The sequence below is a fragment of the Ursus maritimus genome, unplaced genomic scaffold, assembly GCF_017311325.1.
Source record: "Ursus maritimus isolate PB19 unplaced genomic scaffold, ASM1731132v1 scaffold_2, whole genome shotgun sequence".
NCBI classification, from domain to species: domain Eukaryota; kingdom Metazoa; phylum Chordata; class Mammalia; order Carnivora; family Ursidae; genus Ursus; species Ursus maritimus.
The window spans coordinates 40,453,787-40,475,282 of NW_024424452.1; the positions used below are offsets into that span (position 1 = coordinate 40,453,787).

At 56.2% G+C, this 21,496-nt stretch overlaps 1 protein-coding gene across 1 annotated transcript in view; it reads left to right on the forward strand.

Annotated features, from left to right (window-relative positions):
* Positions 1-21,110, forward strand: part of EFNA1 (ephrin A1) — a 24,181-nt gene extending 3,071 nt beyond the window's left edge. The window contains exons 2-5 of the mRNA XM_008697009.2: positions 18,655-18,950; positions 19,862-19,927; positions 20,066-20,116; positions 20,279-21,110. Coding sequence (XP_008695231.2) covers positions 18,655-18,950; positions 19,862-19,927; positions 20,066-20,116; positions 20,279-20,391 — 526 coding nt within the window. The 3' untranslated portion in view covers positions 20,392-21,110. The remainder of the gene's footprint in view (positions 1-18,654; positions 18,951-19,861; positions 19,928-20,065; positions 20,117-20,278) is intronic.
* The last annotated feature ends 386 nt before the right edge of the window (positions 21,111-21,496 follow it).

The window sequence follows — 21,496 nt, forward strand, 5'->3', positions numbered from 1 at the left end:
TGTGTTTTCTACTCTACAGCCCCACTCTATGGCTATCTTTGTAGCTTCTTTTTACCATGTGTGTCTAAACCATATTCTACAATGAAATGTTTCCTAGATCTTAGGTCCTCCACCTATTTCCATTCCAGGTCTACCATCAGCAAGGTGCAACCGTTGAGGTAACTATGGTGACAGGAGCTGGTTTATGAGCTATCGAAGGTCGGCGCCGCAGCGAAACTATGCGATAGCTATACGAGACTTCACCGATGGTGGCGTAGAGATAGTCCCGCTGTGATCACTCCAAATAGAAGAAGCTTTTCCTGGAGGAGGAAGGAGCAAGCAGTCCACCGCAATGTTTTTACCATGCTAAGCATGTTCTATTACTTTCGGGGATGATGGCTACCACCGGAACCTTTCCTAAGAATTTCTCATCTCATTCCTGAAAGTGGTCTAACTCAGGAGGCGGGTGGAGGCCAAGTCTCCCACTAGCATCTGTCCGTGGTAATTGTCCATATCTTTTTCCACCTGACTTTTTACTAAGTATTTCTAGATAAAAGTCAAAGCCATCTTCCTATTTTTCAAATCACCACCATACATACACAATATAACCATGCATTTAAGAATAAAATTACCTACCCCCATGAAACTAATACACTGGGGAAACGCAAACGGGCAGAAAGAAAAACCTGCAAACACACGCACAAAATTGATAAAGTGACAGACATATGAGAAAAAAGCAAGAGCAACAAAGAGAATGAAAGAGCAAAGAATTAATGTGTGAGTCGTCCTCAAAGGCCTACCATGTTGACATTATAAAATCAAGTCAATATGCTAGAGTTTTCCCAGCTAAGTTTCAGAGTACAAATTCCCAGTATTTTGAGTGGGGAGAAAGTGAAAAAGGTGTTTGAGCTGGGGAGCGAGGCAGACAACATAGGCCACCAGAGACCACAGTGGCTCCTAGTTTCACTCATTGAGTAGAATTCCACTGTTTAGCCAGGGCCGTCAAACACCGGCTACCAAAGAGTGCTGGAATCTGCGAACTCGAAGCTGGTGAATGGTGAAACATGCGATTGAACAATAATCCTTCATTCGTGGTCATAATTATTCACTCATCTCTGGCAAGTGTACTCTGCCTAGGCTATTTGGTGCGGGGCGGACCAGGAAGCGAGAGCGGAGACTGAGACGGTAGACTACAGGCAGATTTCAGAAACTGTAAGGCGCAGATGACAAGATGAGCTGAGACTAGTGTAGTAAAGGAAGTCAAGGAAGCTCCTGTGGGTTTTGACGACTTGGTAGGCTAGTGGTGGTGCTGGGGCAAGAAAGCTGCAAGGAGGAGTTAGGCCTGGAGTGAGAGTGGAGACAGGCTGGCGCCTAGCGGAGCCGCGAGTATGCTGCGAGACCATCGCTGCCGAACATACGAATGAGCTCAAGGTTTATCTTTCCACAGCGGGGTGAGCTCTTGTGTATGACCGCTGGAAGATACCGTACTCAGAGGCAGAGAGCACCTACAGGAAGGTAGGATGGAAAAGTTGAGTAACTTTTAATATATTTTCTAAACCTACATTTTTGGCCGATACCATGAAATACAGAGCAGCTGGGAGACTAGGAGGCTGGCACCCTGCACCTGGTTAGTGTAAACAACCCTCGAAGGTAGAGACCTCCCCAGCCTGTGTCCACTACCAGGTGTGCTACTGGAGCCTCTCAGGTGATGGGTTTACTCATCTGGGAAGCTCGTACCAGCTACCACACCACGATCCACTCACCTGTGCTGTGGTTAAATATGCGTACGGTATTCCATTGAGTCTCCTGGAGACAGGATCTGATGTCACGGTGAAACCATATATGGATGAAAGCCAGATGAATATTAAGCAGTGAAGCTAATCTGTTTGGAGTTCCAGGCTGGAAGGCTGTAGCCTCAGGTGTGAGGTGGGGACAGCTACTCGTGGTGCACCGACAGAAGGCCTGTTCTCTGCCACCCACCTCACCCATAAGCCAAGTCCCAAAGACACACAAAATTCTGAGGCGGGAGGCAAAAGCTGGGCAGAAGGGAGAGGCTGTGAGAAAAGATCTGACTGGCCTACAGGAGGCTGGAGGCCACGAGTTCAGACATATTAGCTCAATCCTATTTACTCAGCCACCTACGCCTAGGCCAGTGTGCCTTACTAACATAAGCAATGCGCCACCATAACGGCAGGGCTCCGGCGGCTGTGAGCCTCAAACTGCGAGTCGAAAACCAGACCCGGTGCCGTGACGCGACGCCGCAGAGGGTAACGCCTGAACACCACTGCGCGCCCAGCGTCCTCCCAAAAAGGACGGCCTGGTTACTGAAATGTTTAACCACCATGGTGCTGCGTCCTGGCGGGCCAGGCTCCCTGCCGCGGACCACGTAGCCTGTCCCCGCCTACCAGGGCTGCCAGGATGTTTCTTTCAAGGCAAGTTCCTAGCTCTTTGTGTAGTCTTAGATTTATCCACATATCGAAAGCAAACAAACATTTCTAAAAGGCTCTAAGTTTTAAAAACTATAGCTATTGCTATGTAAGTGACTATTTTTTCTATCATGCTGTTTGGAGTTGGAGCAGGTTAAATTATGATTCAAATCAATATTTTATCCGCACGCAGCACCACTGCCACCAACGGGCGCCTGGGTTCAAGTCAAGTGGCGTCGTCCTGCCGGGCGCCAGGTGTGAACTTCCAGCGGTTCTGGATCCCGATCCACACACCGGGCTCCTGCACCAGTGGGAGGCCACTACAACTTTTACCTACCACCACTCCCCCTCCACTTCCTCTCCCTCTTCTTTCCTACTCTCCTAATCTATCTCTCTCTATCTATATTATATAAATAAAAGTAAGCCAAAATGCTAAAAGAGACAAAAAAGAACATCACTACCCCAACAAATATTGGTAAAAAGATGTTATTGATTTCTTGATCAAAGAAGACTGCCGGGCAGCCAGCAGCTGTGAAGTATACCGAAAGCGCTGAAGCCTAAATACACCGCGGGGTGCGCCGGCCGCCTGGTCCACCGAACTGAATGCAACGCCTGATGGTATTTACCAGAGATTGAATGGTGAGTGTGTAAGCTAAATGCATCTAGATGCACTGGGACGTGTCCAGAGTTCTGGAGTGAAGTGCGCCTGTCCCCTGAATGGGAATATTCCGCCGAATTGAGGCTCTGTATTGAAGCTCGCAGGGATAACCGCGGAGGACTGGAACTGCAAAACTAATGATTAAGCATTAGAACTCCAGAATTTCAATTTCAGAATGATGAATGGAGCACCTCGGTATAAAGTATGTCCCAAATACCTATAGGATAACATACCATTGCTAAAAATGACTATTGTTTATGCAGGAAACTAACTGCTGGTATATTCATTTTTCATTTCTTTAAATCCCAATATTCGAACTGGAAGAAATTATTTAACTCCATGAAGGCTAGGACGTGAAAGTGAAAACGCTGGCGCCGCGGCCAGGCCGTGACTCGACGCAAACCCGGCGCATTATTTGCCCTCGCCGCTGGGCGGGGAGCACTGGGATACAAAGACTGCTATTTCGTAAAGTGGCCCCAGAAGCTAACCTTCCTGACCTGAAGCGTGCTTTCCCAAGCGCCAGAAGTGCCGGGCCGCCGGGAAGCGGGAAGGAGCACAATACCGCGATCGGTGTGCTGATCCGCCCAGGCTTTCCCGCCACTGTGGACGCCGCGAATCAACAATTGTTTTCTACCGTCGTTTGTCTGGCGCACTGCTGTGATTTGAAAGACAAACAGCTGAGCTGGTGCTTTTCTCCAGCTCGATGTGCTCGACCAAACTGGCGGCACGAAACTTCGAGCGATTTACTATGCTGGTTTTCGGTTACTCGATGTGTATCCACAAATACATCAAAGAATGAGTACCGAGTGCTGAGAGTGTTACATCCCTCTCTCCATCGGGTGCCGGAAAAGCGAATCTAACAGGAGTGAAGACTCATTTGTGGTCGTACCATAACATGGAGTTATCCCAAGCAGAGATTTCAACAGAATGGGCATTTAGAACACAGAGGATCCAGATATAATAAAAATAAAAATACTACATTTTTGCTTCCAATTTTGTATCACTAATTTCACTCGGCACCTATTCCAATACCAATGATAAAAAATTTTACCATAAGGGTTAAAGGACAAGAAATAACAAAATGTAAATGGAGGTTTTTCCATAAGCAGGTCTATGCATAGGCTTTGTGTCTACCGTGGTCATCCTCTTTTAGAAGAAGCCAGCCAGTTACAATTCTAAACCCGCTGGGCATGAATATGGAAGCGCGACGTGACCACCACGACGCCTAATTTAGAGCCAAATGCCGGGAAATAAACTGAGGTGCCAATTCCAGAGAACTTTAAGGACAAGCAAACTCATGCTTAAAGACCGAGCAGTCTACGGATGAGAAGGATGATCTTCCGTGTGGGGCCTCAGGCTGAGTGGGCCGCTGGCTAAGGCAGCTAACTGGGGCAGCTGCGAGATGGGCGGCGAGGGAGCCCGGAGCCAGGCCTGAGCCACACAATCGTCTACTTGTCAGCCAAATGTAAGCGTGAGTTAATGATGATAACTGTAAAATCTATCACACCCACTGCTCCAAGTAAAAAAGTCACACACCTCATTGTACCTATGAAGCTGATAATTTATAAAGTATAGTGGTTTTAAAAGATCTTAATTTCCAGCAATCCACCTCCCGGTGGGACCACTGCGCATTTCCAGCACAAAGAACACCGGACCAACGGGCCGCTGCTGCTGGCTCCGCCGGCCTCGCATCACCGCTAAGCACCACCGTTGCAGGCCGGGCTCCGGGACACTACCATATGCTGATGTTGCTAAATCCCATACACCAGTATCTGCCAGACAGGAAACACATTTAGGAGAATTTTAAACAATTTTTAAAAATGTGCTTTAAATTTTACAACTCTCTTTCGAGGAGACAAACATAACTACGTATAAGCCATCACTAAACAAGACAATTCTATCTACCCAACTGGGCTGCTAGTTTATTAAATCATCATGAGCTTTGATTAAGGTTTGAGGTTTTGTTTTTATACTAATTTTTTCTCACATTTTCATCTATATAATAACTAGTCATATTGCTCTAGTCCCTATTTATTTCCTATTCTCATTTGTGGGGAGGAATGAGCTGTGAGCTGGCGATGGCGGCACCTGGGCCAGAGGCAGCACACTCATGGTGTGAGCCAGCCCAGTCCCTGGGAGTCAAGGCAGCCACATTAAATGAAGCCTCCTCCACCTGGGGCCGCCGGTCGAAACGCCTGAACCAGCCTCCGCGATGTGCGACTTTTTATCGACTCCACAAGCCCGGTCTGATTCCGCAGCATCCTGTATGTGTTTTCCCAACAAATGCTGAAGCGCTTTACATCTACCACCAATGGTATTCACCATATACTATTGTGATTATTTATTTGAGTCGGCGGCGGCGGCGAGAGCAGAGCCTGACGAACCTGGGAAAGCAGGCGCCCCATGGCAGAGCTGCGATGCGGGCCGGTCTGCAAGACTAGATTGACCGCGACCTGAGTGTGAGCGCTGCTGTGAAGTGCCAGCTGAAGCTACCACGGCTATAAAAGTGTCCCGGAGTTTAAGCAAATGAGCTTTCAGCAAGTCCGCTGGCGGTCTTGAGATAAGCGCACCCATGTGTCCCAGCAGGCTGCTTACCACCAATTCGAGCTGTACGCCACCTGTGATCGGGTACTCATTCTTCCGGTCGGCTGATATTGATCTGCCTGTTGCGATTAATTTGCACTACCAGAAATGCGCTGCGGTGGGCACTCTTTCCTGCTATTTGGGCGCTGCCGCCCAGGCGCCCAGGGCGCGCTACTGACATACGCCGAGATGCCAGGCTGCTGCTAAGCCACTGCGGAAGGCCTGCTCTGGCGCAGCCTGGGAAGTGGCAAGCAGATGCGTGATATCTAACCTGAAGCCAGATGGGGACAGAAGGCTGTCGAGTGGCTGTGAGAGGACCGGTCTCAGATACCTGTTCGGGTACTAATTGTCCAGTATGGACAGGTACCTGTCCCCAGCCTGTATGAGACATTGCCATGGATCCTGACCTATACTGAGTGGTTGCTCACCCAAATACCTGGGCAGAGCCAGTCTCTTCATTTGAGCACTCTCTTAAAAGATATGAGGCTACTATATAAAGACATAAATGTGGACATGATCTAGAAACCTGGCTAGCTGGTGTGTAGGAAAATCAGCAAGCAGCAAGAGCCTACAGAGTAGCCGCGCGACCGAGCTTCCCAGAGCTGCCGGCGCAGAAACTCCAACCCCAGACAGGACTGAATGCCTGCGGGATAACCGGTGACCGGCGCTCCGGGCGAACTGTTTCGAAATCAGCTGGGCAGCTGCAAGATGCCAGATCGCACTGATAACTGGCGGACCACCAAGCGGTGTGAGAGACAAGAGCTTCGTGCCGCTGCCTGGCTAACCGCCTGGCGGACCATGTATGTCTAGAAGAGGACTGCTGCAGGCGGTGGGAGCAGGAGCCGGGATGTTCAGTTCCATGACTATAACTGTATACAATAAAAATCCATCATAATTCCCATCATAATAATAATAAAGGTCTTCAATGGTTGGTCCCTTCCACTTTACAGTACCATACCGTAAGTCCTTTGAATGCTTCCACCAAATAAACTAAGTGATAATCTTTCTAAGGATACATCAATAAGTGTTAGTAAAAGCTAATTAAATCTAATGCCCTGCGCCTATACCAAGCTGACTCCAGCCCAAGGGAGGCCTGGGACAGTTCGCCTGCAACCTAACCTTCCGCTACCTGAAACCCCTCTGTTTCACCAGCCTAGTTCCCCACCCTATGTTTCTTCCCCACCCCATGTCTGTTTTCCCCACAGTTTTCCTAATGTGTATGCAGGTACCCTACAGCGTCTCTCTCCTGCTGTCACACAACTAGGCCTGTTTACCATCAGTTTCCCTCCAGGAGGTTCCTGCTTTGGTTACTATGGGTATTTAGTTACTAAATAAACTCTGCCTATACATGTGGGTTTGAGGCTATAAAAACCATGCCATACCATGCTGCTGGGTGCCGGAGCTAATAAGCGCTAATATAACCATTCCAAAGCGCTTTGACCAACCTGCCCAAAGGACAACCTATTCACTGGGAACAAATCTGCAGCCAATGCTGGCCTCTAGGCGTGCTGAGATCTGCCGCCATGCGGGCAGCTACACAGCCAGCTAACAGTAATAAACTAGTCTGGCCACTAAAACAGGGTTTGTGGAAGAAATTCAGGCTACAAAACGAATGGAAAAGTAGAACTGACTGGAGACCAAAGCAAGGGATGGGGGTGCTATGGGCCTGGGGGTATAAAATCAAGACATCCATGGAGACAGCCAGCAGGAAATGTAATCTAGTCCACCTGAGTCCTCCTAAGAAATTAGAGTCTAACTATAGCAAGATTTCATCCATAAAACTGCCTACTACTGGAGCCAAGGCTAACCTAAATATTTACCAATATAATATGTGGCGATCGCTGGACCTGCTGCGATGTCCAAATGTCACATGATGGCCTCTGCAAGATCCCAGCTTCTCCACAGTCACTACCGGTGGGTGTGGACCGCTGGCGGTGCTCTTGAGCAGGGCTGCCAGCCAGGCCGCTGCTACGCCCAGGCTGCTTCCTGCAACCAACGTGTGTGGCCTCAGGGCGTTAAGCGTCTCCTAATGCTTTGGTTTCTTCCGCCTGTGTGACCCGCCGAGCTCCACCAACCTGGAACTTAGTGGCGCTGTCGATGAGTGTGTGCCAGGCGATGAAAAATCTGGGCCAGAACTGCCGCTTCTCAGCATCCACGCTGGTGTCCTCCAAACACCTACCATCTCTACCTATCAACCGGTTCCCACTGACACACAGCCACTAACCCTCTGGCCCAATCGAATGGCCTGGCCATCTGCAAGCAGTGCCCTTCCAGGATGTCCTGCCTGTGCCCCCACGGGACTGGAGACTTCATCTCAGGAACTTTCCGCTGAGATCCCAGAGCACCAGCACACCGCCTGCGCCCGGCTGATGGTTGCCGCTCTGCTCCACCACGTGTGCCTGCCCCACCTGCTGCTGCTTGATCCTGCTCCGATCGAATATTAAACTGGACCTAATTGTTGATGACCCATCAAGACCATGAGTGGGGGATGAGATGGTGTGAACTAGGAAACGGGCAGGACAGACCAGCGCCTAACACAAGTCCACCACTCTGGCTGATGCCATCTTTTACCACCTGGAGGAGCCCCCATCTCCTTACTGAACCAGAGCTCCTGGTTCACCATGTTATCAAGTACTGTAATGGGAAGCAATATTGGCGTTCCTGGGATATCCAGCTTTGTGTTATCTGGTGATCATTAAAGGCTTCTTGGCCCCGCGCTCTCCTGCTCCGTCGTCGCAACAAGGCACCTCCGCCTGGCTCATAAGCCTCATGACTTTGCCTAATGCTGGCAGACTTCAGCCAAAATGCTCCAGAACGGGGACTGGGACGTAGCTCCCCCGGGACACAGGGCAGCCATGAGGGACAGGCCAGGGTGGGCTGAAGCCCAGGTGCGTCTCATCAGCCTGCCCCACACCCCTCGGGTCCTTCCAGGACCTCCTCCCTGTGCCTCTCCTCCCACTCCTGGGGAGCTAGGTTGCCAGAAGGCTGCCCCCTCCTCCCCTCCCCTCCCCTGCCTTCCACGCAGGCCTCCTCCTCCTTGCACAGCTCATCTGCACTTTATGCCCAGACTCTGCTTTCCACCCAGGACAGTGCGGCAGCCTGCAGTGTGGATGGAGGAGCGCAACCTGGACCCAAGCCCCGTACAGCACAGCCATCTGAATTCTGGATACCACTGCCCTCCAGCCTGGGTTTCGGCCTCACGTGGGGAGGCCATCCCTGCCTCGCCTCACCGGGTGTAGGGGCCTGTAAAGATGAAATAGTGTGTGATAAAATGAGCGGGCTGAACACACGGGAAGGTGGTAAAAATGTCACACAAATGTAAGGGTTCGGGCTGGCCATAACACATGGAGTGCAGAGGCCGCGGCCTCGCCAGGATGTGCCCGTGAAACCCCAGAGCGTGGGGGCGGGGGCTGCCGCGCTCCTGAGATTTCTGCCACTTCTGTGGCGGCCTTCTCTTCATCGTGTGCTCTGCGCTGGTCATACATTCCTTGGGAGGCCTGAAGCTGGGGCTGGGGCTGGGAGCTGGGAAGCAGGGCTTCTCCTCCGCCGATGACGCAGGCTGGCTGGGTCTGAGGGCGGCGGGACAGCGGCGGCCCCTTTAAATTGCAGGACAGAAACCAAACTGGAGGCACGAGCCCTTGAAGTTAAATGGAGACACAGACAGCGCAGATAGGAAGAGGGGAGGGCTGGGAAAGGAGCCCAGACTGAGCCTCATCTTTGCTTGGGACCTGGGGTGTTTCCTGAGGACGGTAGTCTGGGCACATCTTCTCAGTAACCCGAGAACAAAGGCCCGTGTTCAGCTGTCCTCCATGAGAACAGCAGCCTGGGCGTGGGGCCCTGGCCGCGTCAGCCAGGGGTGTAGAGAGAACTTTGTGATGACCCTGCCCGGTCACTCCTTAGTTATCTGTTGGAAGTTATCTTCGGAAGACTCCAAAGAAGGCACTAACTCCATGACCTTCACAGGAGACCTGCACGATGCGGGGGGTGCAGGTCCTAGCAAGAAGGAAGCAGGAAAAGAAGCTGCTGAGTTTTTCATGGGGTCCCTTCAAGTCCCTGTCGCAAAGGAATTCTCCAGGCCCTATATCCAGCGTGTTCTCTTCCCCACCTAGAGACTCAGGCTCAGCACGACATCCTGACATCCCGAAGCCACAAGTATTCCTGAGCTTCCTGCCCTCTGAGCTCAGACCCCCACCTCCAGCTGCCCCTGGGGCCCTTCCTGGAAGTCCACTGGCCCTTCAAATGCAGCTAACCCCTCTCCCAGCTAACAGACTCGGTGTCTCTGGGGAGCCGAGCGAACCCGGTTGCGGGAGGTGGACGGGCCCAGTCAGAGCAGCCCCTTCTCATCAAGGCATGAGTGGCCATGGACACTGAGCCAGTCCTTTCCCCTGAGAGTAAATTGTCTCGCAGCTACTAGAAAAGATTTCCTTACCAGATAAAAAGAATCTTTACAAGAAGACCTCCCTCTCCACCCCGCTACTCCTGCGGCTCACAGCTGGAAAGGAGCTCTGTGGCTCAGGCCCACCCATCTTGTGACTAGAGTCGTGAGGGCAGCAAAGTGGACGGGCAGAGGGGACTGGCTCCTTGACACTGATGAGTGGCTTTCGGGTGCTTCAGGTATGTCGCTGGGGAAACATAAAATTCTTGTTGCAAACATGACTTCAGGGATGCCTGGGTGGCTCGGTCTGGGTGAGCGTCCGCCTTTGGCTCAGGTCATGATCTCTCGGGATCCTGGGGATCGAATTCTGCATGAAATTTCCACTGCTCCATGGGGAGTCTGCTTCTCCCTCTGCACTGTCCCTCCCCCATCCCCTCCCTCACCCCCAAATAAATAAATAAAATCTTCAGTAAATAGCCACTACTTCTTAGCTGCTTCCTTTCTCGCCCTTCTGTCTCCCCCCGCACTCCCTAGCTGAAGTGTCACTTGTGCCCAGCAAGCCATCCCAGACTCCCCCTGCTTCACACCTGTGGCCAAGCTCCCCTCCACTGTTTCCAACCTGTCCTCTGGACACACATTCCCACTGGAACTAACACCCCTACCTCTGGGCTCCCTCCTCGACCCACATTCTAATTGCCCAAGTGGTTTTACTAAATACCAATCTGCTTATGTTTCCTCAAGAATCTGGGAGGGCGCCTGGGTGGCACAGCGCGGTTGGCGTCACCTTCGGCTCACGGGCGTGATCGCGGCGTTATGGGATCGAGCCCCACATCAGGCTCCTCCGCTGGAGCCTGCTTCTCCCTCTCCTCCCCTGCTTGTGTTCCCTCTCTCGCTGGCTGTCTCTCTGTCAAATAAATAAATAAATCTTAAAAAAAAAAATCTTAAAAAAAGATCTGGGAGGCCGACTTGGAGCAGTGTTCCAGGACCTAGGCGTGATGGATTCAAGGCCATTGGCAACCTGGCCCCAACCACCTGCTCTGGTCTGCTGCCGCGCCCCCAGACCTATGCGCACGAGCTCCCAGGGTGATGGCAGCTCCCACCCTTGACTGTGTTCTCTGAATGCGAACTTCGCCCACCTACCCCTCAGAAACCCCATCTCAAGTATCCCCTCCTCTACGAAGCCCTCCTCACCCAAATAGATCTTCCTTCCTCTGTGAGCCCACGGCCTGTTGTCTCACTTATGCCTCTATTATCATTCTTAGCCTATATTCCTACAATTATATATTTGCCAGGAACTCAATTACTTTAGGGTGAGGATATCCCTCAAAGTGCGCCAGCGCCTCCCAGCGCAGTGTCGGCAAGGAGCGATTAGTCAGTTCTTGGTGGAGAAGGCAGCAGTACCAAAACACCTTCTGGTGCTTTCTGTGCAGAAACCACAGTCCCCTCCTCCTTAGCACTTCCCGTACCATCTCCCTCCCTCCCCATCCTGCAGCCTCCCCTTCCCCACCCCCCCACCCCAAGTACAGGCGCTCAGGGGAAGAGCCACCTTCTGAGTCTCTGAGTCAGCCTGCCCCCTCGGCCTGCCCCTCAGCTCCGGAGCTGGATATGGGGGAGGACAGATCCATGAGGTTCTGGTCACCTTGACCCTCAGTGAGAGAACTGGACCAGTAGTCAAAGTCTGGCTTCCATTTGGCATAAGCATTTTTCTCATCTCGAAAATCCTCCAAAACCTAGGAAAGCAGATGTCCAAGATTTCATCTAAAACTTAAGCTCCATGAGAGCGGCACCACCTCCATTATCCTCTGCTAAGCCCCAGCCCCATCCAGGCCCCATCTGGAGTGGGGCAGTGCCACAAAGGCTTCTAGCATGGAGTCAATCTCGGGATCATCTGTAAGCTCTGGGAGGTGATCAGCTCCTCTCTCGGGACTGAGCAGTCCTTAGGCGCGTGCGTCTGTTTGTGTATTTCCCACGCAGCCTCATTACACAGCCTACAGGGCACTTCATGGGGACGTGTTATGCTGCCATTACAAATATTGTTTACAAGAGTAAGTAACAATAGAAATGAGTCATGTTTATCAAACTATCTAAGCAAGCAAGGAAGTTTCCAAGAAGCAAAGGGCTGGCGGGGAAGACACAAGGATGCTAACAGTGGCTGGCCTCCCCACCCCTTATTCTCCTGTTCTCTATTTTCACCAACTTTTGAAAAATATGCACACATTACTCATAAAGTGGAAACACACCCTTTATTTTTCGAAAGAACACGGACGGAGGAGGGGGCAGAGGCTTCTCCAGGTTCAGGGTCCACCCTGGCAGCTCCCCACTCCCGCCTCCCACCCCCATTGCCCAGAGATGCCCCGGGGCTCCGCCAGTTGGGCAGCGCCCAGGCGGTGGCCCTGGCATTCCCACCTCAAGCCACAGGGCTCAGCAAGGGAGTGGCAAGCAGGCGCTCTGTGGTTCCCAGACTGCAAGGGCGCCTCAGGAGAGGAGTGGCCCCGCCTCCGCGGTGGACAGCACCCCTCTCCGGAGGCCCGGCCTGCCCACAGGGCACTCGGGCAGCTCTTCCTGCCTCAGGAATTCCCAGAAAAGGACGCGGTAGAATTTCCCAGACAGGCGAACAGACAGACAGCCACCTCCAGACGGCTCCCGCCGCAGGCACAGATGTTTGCCCGGGGGTAGCAGTACTGAGCTAACACAGGCGCACAACTCTCGGCGGTGACAGGCCGTCAAGGCGAGAGCCGAACCCAAGAGCCGCGGGCAGGCTGGGGCTGGGATGGGGAGGAAGGGAAGGAAGGGGCAGGGAGGAGGCCGGGCTCGAGCGTAAGTCCCGTGTAGAGTCTCCTTCTGGATCGCGCAGTGCCTGCAGCCCTCCTCGGCCCGCTTGGGCGTCGCCGCGGCTGAAGACTTTTGCAGGCGAGTGAGGGGCGCGGTGGGACTACAGCCCCAGCCAGTGTGTTGTATAAAGGGCGGCTTGTCTATCATTTCCCCCTCCTGGCCTGGGGGCTTTGGGCCAGGAGTGTATCTTAGACTCCACCCTAACCCCGGGTGCCCATAACACCCACGGGAGGGCCCCATCGTCTGACAAACGCCCCCGACGCACCAAATACAGGGATCCAAAGAGTGATGCGGCCAAAGCCTGAACTGAGAATCAGGGAAGGCCCCCACCTCTTTCACCCAGCTCGCCTCAGCCCTGCCCCAGCCCTAGACGCAGGCAGAGCGGGAACCGACGTGGCCTCGCCGGGCGCTGGGCTGAGCGCGCCCCAACCTGCCCGGCCGAGCGGCGCAGCTGGGGACCCCACGTTCCCGCCCCCAGTCGGAGGTCGAAACGCGGGATGTGCCCGTCTCCTGCGGCGGGCAACTGCCACCCTCTCTGAAGAGCTCCCACCAGCCCGCTCCATAACCTCTCCCGCAGTACGTCTCGCAGAAGCCCGGCCCCCTCACTCCACGGTGATTTCACTCCCTCACGAACACGTACGGACCAACTACCACGTGCGCTAGGTGCGGGGCAGGCGCGGGCGATGCCGCCGTGGACTAACAGTGGACTAACGGGCCCGCGCTCGCGGAGCTGCGACTCTCCGGGACACCCGAGCAGGGATCGGGCGTCTCGCCAGGGGGCACGTAGGGGGTCACCCAGGTGTCTCCCAGGTGAGCAAAGCGCGTGGGGGCGCCGCCCTGGGGCTGGTGGGCTCTGGACTTCCGGACCCGCGGGAGCGGCGGGCCGCACACCTCGGCAACCGCCGGGCTGGGCGCCGCCGCCTGGGGCGGCGGGGGACTGGGAGGCCGGGGCGTGCGCAGGCCAGGCTGGACGAACACTCCAGTTACGCTCAGGAAATTGTTTACAGTCCGCGGGGGCTGGTCTCGCCTCCCGCCGCCTGCGGCCCCTCGGAGGCAACCCCGGCCCTCCCGCCCCGAGCTCCTCCCGAGGGACCTCTGCTCCCGACTGGCAGCGGCGTCGCGGCCGCATGTGACGCTGTCGCGGGTGGCTGTAAAGGCGAGGATGAAACGGCCTGGGCGGCAGGGAGCTGGGCGGGAGCCGGCGAGGCCGGGCCTGCGGCTTCCGCAGGCGCGGCGGCGGGGAAGGGCCGGCCTGGGAGGCGACTCGCAACGCCAGCCGGGCAGCGCAGAGCAGACCACGCAGTGACACGAACGCGAGCCGCCAAGCACGCAGGCAGCAGCATCGGGCCTCCCGCTCCGGACGCACCATTGAGCCCCTCACGCAAACACCTATGTGCCCCCTGCACCAACCCTGCTCCGGGCGGCAGCAGATCCCGGTGGGAAGAAAGAGCCCGAGGGAGCCAAGTCCGGCGAGCCCCGAGCCCTGGCGGGGGAGGGCCCGCCGGCGCGGGGCCTCCGCCGCCGGGCCTGGGGCCGCCGGCGCGAACCCCGCCCCGCCCCAGTTGCCCCGCGCCGGGCCACGTTTCCCTCTCTGAGACCGCGCCATTCACTAACATTAGCACACGTACGCCAGAGCTCTGCTTCCCCACATCGACGGCTGTGAAGAACTACACACAGATGCCTTCAGCACTCGCGCGCCATCTGCGCATATTTACACATTGCAGATGCACATGTGTGGTTTAATTTGTCGCCCTTGGTGAATGCCCGAGACTCTCAGTCACAGTCAAAGCCCTTCGCACCGTACACAGTGTGTCGGCAAGCAGCACACACACAAACCGTCATGGCGCCTTGGCGCACTAAGAAGCTGAAGAACGCCCTCTTGGACCCGTTGGGGCCCGAGTGTCCTCCCCTGCATGCTAATGATGGGCTGAGGCGCCCTTGGCCCCAGCCGCACACGTACACTTGATCACGGGGTCGCACTTTATTCGGCATCAGTCGTGACACACTCTCTCCGAACAAAGACAACATTGACAAACCCACTAAAAACAAACAGCCCCTTGTGTTGGGGAGGGCAGCCAGTGACAGAGTCAGGAAAGGCGGTGGGAGGAGGGACGGAACATGGGCGCCCAAGCCTGGAGGCGTGCTTAGGCTCGGGGAATGTGCGGGCCCTTCGATTGACTCTGCACTCCCGCTACAGAGCCCGCGCGCAGCCTAGACAGCCACAACAGGGACCCACCGCGCGTCCGCGAACCTGCATGTGCGTCGGTACCACCTTCTCGCACGCCGCTGAGACCGGGGACAGACCCACGTCGCCCCGCAAGGCCCACGGGGAGGGCAGCCCACCAGCGAGGCAAACTCGCGGCGCACAAAAGCACCTTAGCGCGGCGGGACGCTCACAGCCAGCTCGGCTCCCCGCCCTCCCCTCCTCCACCTCTCCCCGGCCCCCAAGCCCACGGGGCCTCGCTCCGGGCAGGCGAGGCAGGCAGGAGGCGGGGCGGGGGCGGGGTGGCGACCGGCAGCCGCAAAAGGCATGGAGTTGCCTGGCGGAGGGCCAGAGCTGTGCGCGTTGCCGACAGCGCCCCTGAGACAGCCCAGCGGGAACCCGGACCCGGGCCCCTCTCCTCGCCCGCCTGACCAGGCCCTGCGTATGGAGTTCCTCTGGGCCCCGCTCTTGGGTCTACATGCTGCAGTCCTGGCCGCTGCTGGACCGCCACACCGTCTTCTGCGAATGGTTCAAGACCCCAAGTAAGCTGAGTCTCCGGCCGGCGAGCCTGGGCGCCCGGCTGTCATCCCACCCGAGCCCTCCCTACCCGGGTAACTGTCCCGGCCGCCCCTGACCTGAGTCTTGGGGGCGTGACCAGAAGGCGAGGAGGATTCTAGACCTTTTTCCCCCACTTCTCCCCCCGTGACTGGAAGTACTCCACCCCTGGGCAGGAAATGCCCGTGATTGCACTGCGAGGGTTCTTCCCCTGCCTTCTTTCATCCCTCTTAGCTCTGTTACTCTGAAGTGAGGACCCTTGCTGAGCAGTTCCTGCTGGCCAGGGCTCTTGTTCAAAGCCCTTCCACCACAAAAGCTTCTGTGTGTCACTTGGACACCTTGCCCACATGGACAGGTACCTGATGGGCATCAGGCGTAGCAAGCAGAATGCTCACTGTAATCACTCGGAAGGACCCCTCAGGAGAGACTGGCCCTTCTGGCTTAGCGTCTGCATTCTGTGTTTGAGATGACCCTGAAGCAACACTCCACACGGGGATCTTCTGAGGTGCATGGAGTGGGATACTGCTGTGTGTAGGTAGGCTGAGGAGTCACCTGTTGATTCAGACGGGGGAGGGAAGGCATGGGAAAGTTTCAGAAGGAGTGGAAAAGGGATTAAAGGGTTACAAAGGGTTCTGGGCGGGAAGGGTTAATTTTCTCCTGGGGCAGGTTTAGCGCTGGGAGGCAAATGGTACTGGGAGGAAGAAGCCCCGTTGGACCCTTTGTTCTTCCTTGAGAGTTTTCTGGAGTTATGGGAACAATATTTGTGAGAAAACGGGGAGAGGGGGTAGGGTGGAGCAGGGAGAGGAGGGCTGGGCAGCGCTGGGGTCGGGAAGAACACTTCACTAGCGCCCACCGACTCCCCATTCTCTTAGCCTGCCCCCCACTCCCTTTGAGAATATGTTGTGCCAGCTTCCTCCTGACCCTGTGGCAACATTGCCTGGTGGGGGTCTGTAGGCTGGGGCTTGTGAGGTCTGGGAGGGAACTGCCAGCTGCCAACGCCCGGAGAGTATATCTTGCCCATTGGCCACAGGGGGCCCAGTCAGCCCCTCCACCTCACTGCTTGCTTCCTGTTCTTTACCTCCTTGATCCAATCTTGTGCTAGTGGGAGAGAGGCGAGAAGTCCCTGTTTATGCCCATGCCAGGTGTTGGCTGGAGGAGGCCGGGGGCAGGAAGCCATGAGTAGGGAGGGGGAACCTGGCCTTTTCCGTTCCCAAGCTCCCAGATTTCCTCTTTCAGGAGGAGCCTCTTCCTTGCCCCCCTCCCGCCTTCCCTGACGCCGCCGGCCCCCTTTCCCAGACAGAGAGCCAGAGTCAAGGAGTGCTAAGTGGAACAGGTGTACTCCCGGGAGGAATGGGTGCCCCCACCAGGCACAGCTTCTGCCCTGTCCATCTGGCCACACGTGTGCGTGCCTTTTACCCTGCCATCCCAGGACCGAGAAGAGAATCAGCCAGAGTGCAGTGCAGGCGGCCAAACTGGGCCCGCTTGCAGGCCAGATGAGGAGGCGATGAGCTGGGTGGGGGAGTGAGCTGGCCTGGGTGACTCAGGGCAGTGGGCATCGGCGGGATCTCCAGGGCCGGGGCGGGGGGGGGGGGGTGCAGCTGGGGGAGAAGGGCGGGGCTGCTGTGAGCTGGGCACCGGCCTCCTCGGTGCTGGAGGGGCAGGTACCCCGCCACTCAGCCCTGCCCCCTCCTTAGGCCTGGAGGACCGTGCCCAGGGCAAGTCCTGGTACTGGGGTCTGGGGGGCCACCACCCCGGACCAGGTAAATGTTCACAGGTTCTCACGAATGCTGGGGCGGGTGGCAGAGGTGGACGAGGAATGAGTCAGTGCCCGTCACGGGAATGGGGGAGAGACGCCAGGCCCAGAGCTGAAATACCTGTTCTGAAATGGCTTCTATGTTTATCTCTCCAGAGAGGAATTTTAAAAGCCTCTCCCTCACTCGCTCTCTCCTCCTCCCACCCCTCCGTGGGAGAGGAGCCAGTGGCCGGCCAGCGCCCAGCACGCTGCCCCAGGCCAGGCCGCCGGAGAGGTCCCTGACGGGGCAGAGTGCCCACCCCGGAGGCCTCCCGTCCGAACTCCTGCCCTCCCCCCACCCGTGCCGGAGCTTCGGTTGGCAGCCAACACTGCTGAGTCCGGCTGGCAGCAACCGGGGAATTCAGAGTCGCTGAGCAGCTCGGAGGGGGCGGGGGAGGCATCTCCCCCGCCAGGACCTCACCCCGCCCCGGCTGGAGCCAGGTGTCTGGGGCCGCCGCGCTGCAGCCCGAGGGGCCTGAGGGAGGGAGCTGGCTGTCCCTGGGGCGGCGGGTGGGAGACGAGGCCTCCCACCGAGAACTCCAGCTGTTCTGGAGCTCCTTCCCCAGAGGTAGAAGAGGGTCTTTGGAGGTAAAGGGACTGGGAGGTTGGGTGTGGGGGGGGCTTTGAGAGAAGCGGACAAGGAGGCCTGAGCATAAACTGGAGGAACTAGAAGGGGATTGGTGTGAGTGAACTGAGTCTGTGGGCCTGGTGTGCTGGGGGCAGGAGAGCAGCTGACCTCTGTGAATGCACTCGGGGGCTCAGGGAAAAGGCCAGGAGCGAGGGACCCCAAGCCGCAGGTGTGCTGAGGGCTAAGCGCATCTCTGCTGGGAGAGCAGGGGTTCCTGGGCCCTGGTTGCAGCGTGATGGCTCCGGGAGGGTCTCAGACTGAGGGCTAACAGCATTGAAAGGGGCAACTGGGATCTGGGGACATGCTTCGGGTAGAAGAGCTGGAGGAGTGAGCTAAGGACACAGTCAGCAGCCCTTCCCTGGGTAAATATCTGGGGGGTATGCGAAGTGCCTTCGTACCTGAGGGGTACTAAGGTGGATGCTACGTAGAGGATGAACGACAGGTAGTGATGGTGCCAGGCGTGTTGAAGATGGTGTAAAGATACTGAAGAGGTCAAGATCAGCAAATATTGGGAGTTGGGATTCTTGAAAACTCTTTGTGGGGGGCCAGTAAACATTTGGAAGCTCGCAGCCCTGGCCTGGCTTCCAAGTGACCGCCTGCTTTCTCCCACTGTGCACGCGCAGGTTCCGGGATGAGGACTACACGGTACACGTGCGGCTGAATGACTACCTGGATATCATCTGTCCGCATTATGAGGATGACGCCGTGGCGGACGCTGCCATGGAGCGGTACACCCTGTACCTGGTGGAGCGCGAGCAGTACCAGCTGTGCCAGCCCCAGTCCAAGGACCAGGTTCGCTGGCAGTGCAACCAGCCCAGCGCCAAGCATGGCCCGGAGAAGCTGTCGGAGAAATTCCAGCGCTTCACGCCCTTCACCCTGGGCAAGGAGTTCAAGGAGGGACACAGCTACTACTATATCTGTGAGTCCTCGGGGCACGCACACAGGCCACATGGGGACGCAGCCAGTGGGACGCGTGTGTCCAGCACAAAGCTGCACACAGCCCCTTCCATCCTGAATTGTTTTCATTCATTCACATGACAAATGTGGAGTGAGCTTCTGCTATGTATGGGGCACTCTGCTTGGCCTGACCAGTGCAGAGATAAATAAAACACTATAGGGTCCCTGTCCTCCAGGAAGCTGGAAAGCGACACACACACGGGAAGACTCACCATTAGAACAGCTTGATATGAAGATATGGACACAGGGACCTTGGGATAATGACGTGGGTACCTGCCAGGCTCAGGAGGCGGCTCAGGAGGCTCAGAGACGGGTTCCTGGGGAAGATGACCCTAGAGCTTAGGACAAGCAGAGTCGTTGGCCAGGCACGAGGGGACACGTGCAAAGGGAGCATGACATCTTCAGGGAACTCCATATGGTTCAGTCTGGCTCCAGTAGGAGGGACCCTGGAAGTGGGGAGAGGTGGACAGGGCATATCATGGGGGCCTAGGAAGTGCTAAGGAGTTTGGACTTTGTCCTAAGGGCAGTGGAGAGGCACTGGTGGCTTCAAGAGTTAGAAAATCCGCTGGTCAGTGGGGCCTAGGTAGGGGAAGCACAGTGTGAAAGCCTCAGCAAGTTCAGGCTGGGAAGAGTGAAGGGTGGACTGTGGCAAGAGGACAGGGTCTGTGGGCTTGGCAGCGCCGCCTCCAAAGCCAAGGGTTATTGCAAAGAATGGGAGGTTGAGCGTGAGGGGAAAGCGGGCAAACAAGGAAGGTGAGAGTCCCAGATGAGTGGGAAGAGGCCTGAGAAAGGAGAGCCAGATGGGGTTTGCACTTGTATTTTCTCTCCCAACAAACGTTCCTCCCTAACACTCTGCACGGGTTTATCTTGCAGCCAAACCCATCCACCGCCAGGAAGACGAGTGCTTGAGGTTGAAGGTGACTGTTGATGGCAAAATCAGTGAGTGTCAGAGCCCTGTGGGCCGCCTGTCCTCCATCTGTTTGCGGGGCCTGGGCTAGTGATCTGGGATGGCAGGGAAGTCCCACCCGCCTTCCTCCCCAGGACAGTCCCTGATAGGCCACTACCCTTGCCTTTCAGCTCACAGTCCTCAGGCCCATGCCATTCCACAGGAGAAGAGACTTCCGGCAGGTAGGTAGCCTGAGCAAACCGGGCCTGGGGTCTGCTTAAAGAGGCTGGATACAGAAGGTGGCGTCTTTGCCAGGTGGGGGCTGGGGGAACCTCGTGGGGCTGAGGGCCAGTGCCAGCAGTAGAGCTGCTCACCCCGGGGGCACTTGCCCTCTCATCTTGCAGATGACCCAGAAGTACAGGTCCTACATAGCATCGGTCACAGTGCTGCCCCTCGCCTCTTCCCACTTGCCTGGGCTGTGCTGCTCCTGCCGTTCCTGCTGCTGCAGGCCCCATGAAGGTGTAGGCCACATCGGGCCTAAGGATCGGAACGGGGTGAGGAGGCAGGGCAGAGGCATCCCTCACCTGTCCTGGGAACCATTCCCACCACATGCACAAGCTGCCATTTAGCAGCCTCAGAACGGGCCAGTATTAAGGGTTTCAACCCAGAGGAGGTCAGCAAGCCTGGCAGTGCCATCCCTGCCTCCACCCCGAGGGACGGACAAAGAAGTGGGGACAGTCCTTTCCCCACCATTCCTGCCCTCAAGCCAAAGACACAAGCTGCGCGGACGTGGCCTCTTAAGAAGGGCACTGTGGAGGCCAAGCTGGAAGGAGCCTGGGGTCGTGCCGAGGGACACTGAGCTTGGCAGAGACGCCCCTCCAGAGAGAGCCAGGACACCATGATGAACTGACCGGCAGAGAAGCATGAGACAGTTCATGGTCGGGAGCCAGAGACAGGAAAGGCAGCATGCTTAGGCTGACAGCGTCTCTCCCAAGGCTTCCGGAAGTCTTTGGAGCTGCCATGAGAGATTTGTAGCCAGGCACCGCATCCTGCCCCATCTGGGGGCAGCACTGCCCAGAGCGGTGCCCGCAGGGGGGCTGTGCCACCCTGCGCCTAGAGTGTAGCTGCAAGGGCAGGGCCCATGCGTGCAGGATCTGTATATAAACTTCATGTGTGTCTGTGATTTCTACAACTGGAATTTTTTTATACAAAAAAATAAAGCGATGTGTTTCTTTATTTGGACATCCTTGTCTGCGCCCCCACCACATCCTAATTTAGGACCACTGAGTCCCTGCCATGTACTAGGCTCTGTGGGACACCAGGTAGCCACTGGGGTTAAATTTTCTTCTTCCCTCTGGAAAGGATACATGCCCCTCACCGGCACCAAAGGGTGGGGTGCCTCCGCTCTGTGCCACACAGCAGTCTCCGGGGCTCAGACGACACCCCACTCCAGCTGCGCTGGGCTCTGGCAAACCGTTCGGGTGCCCCTGCTGTCGGATGTGTCCGGGGAACACCAGCCGAGGCACGGCAGGCCGCCTGGTCCCACAGCCCCAGCAGCTGGGGGGATGCGTGAGCTGTGGGAGGCCGCAGGGAAAGCTCCCAGCAGCAGGTCCTGTCCGTTG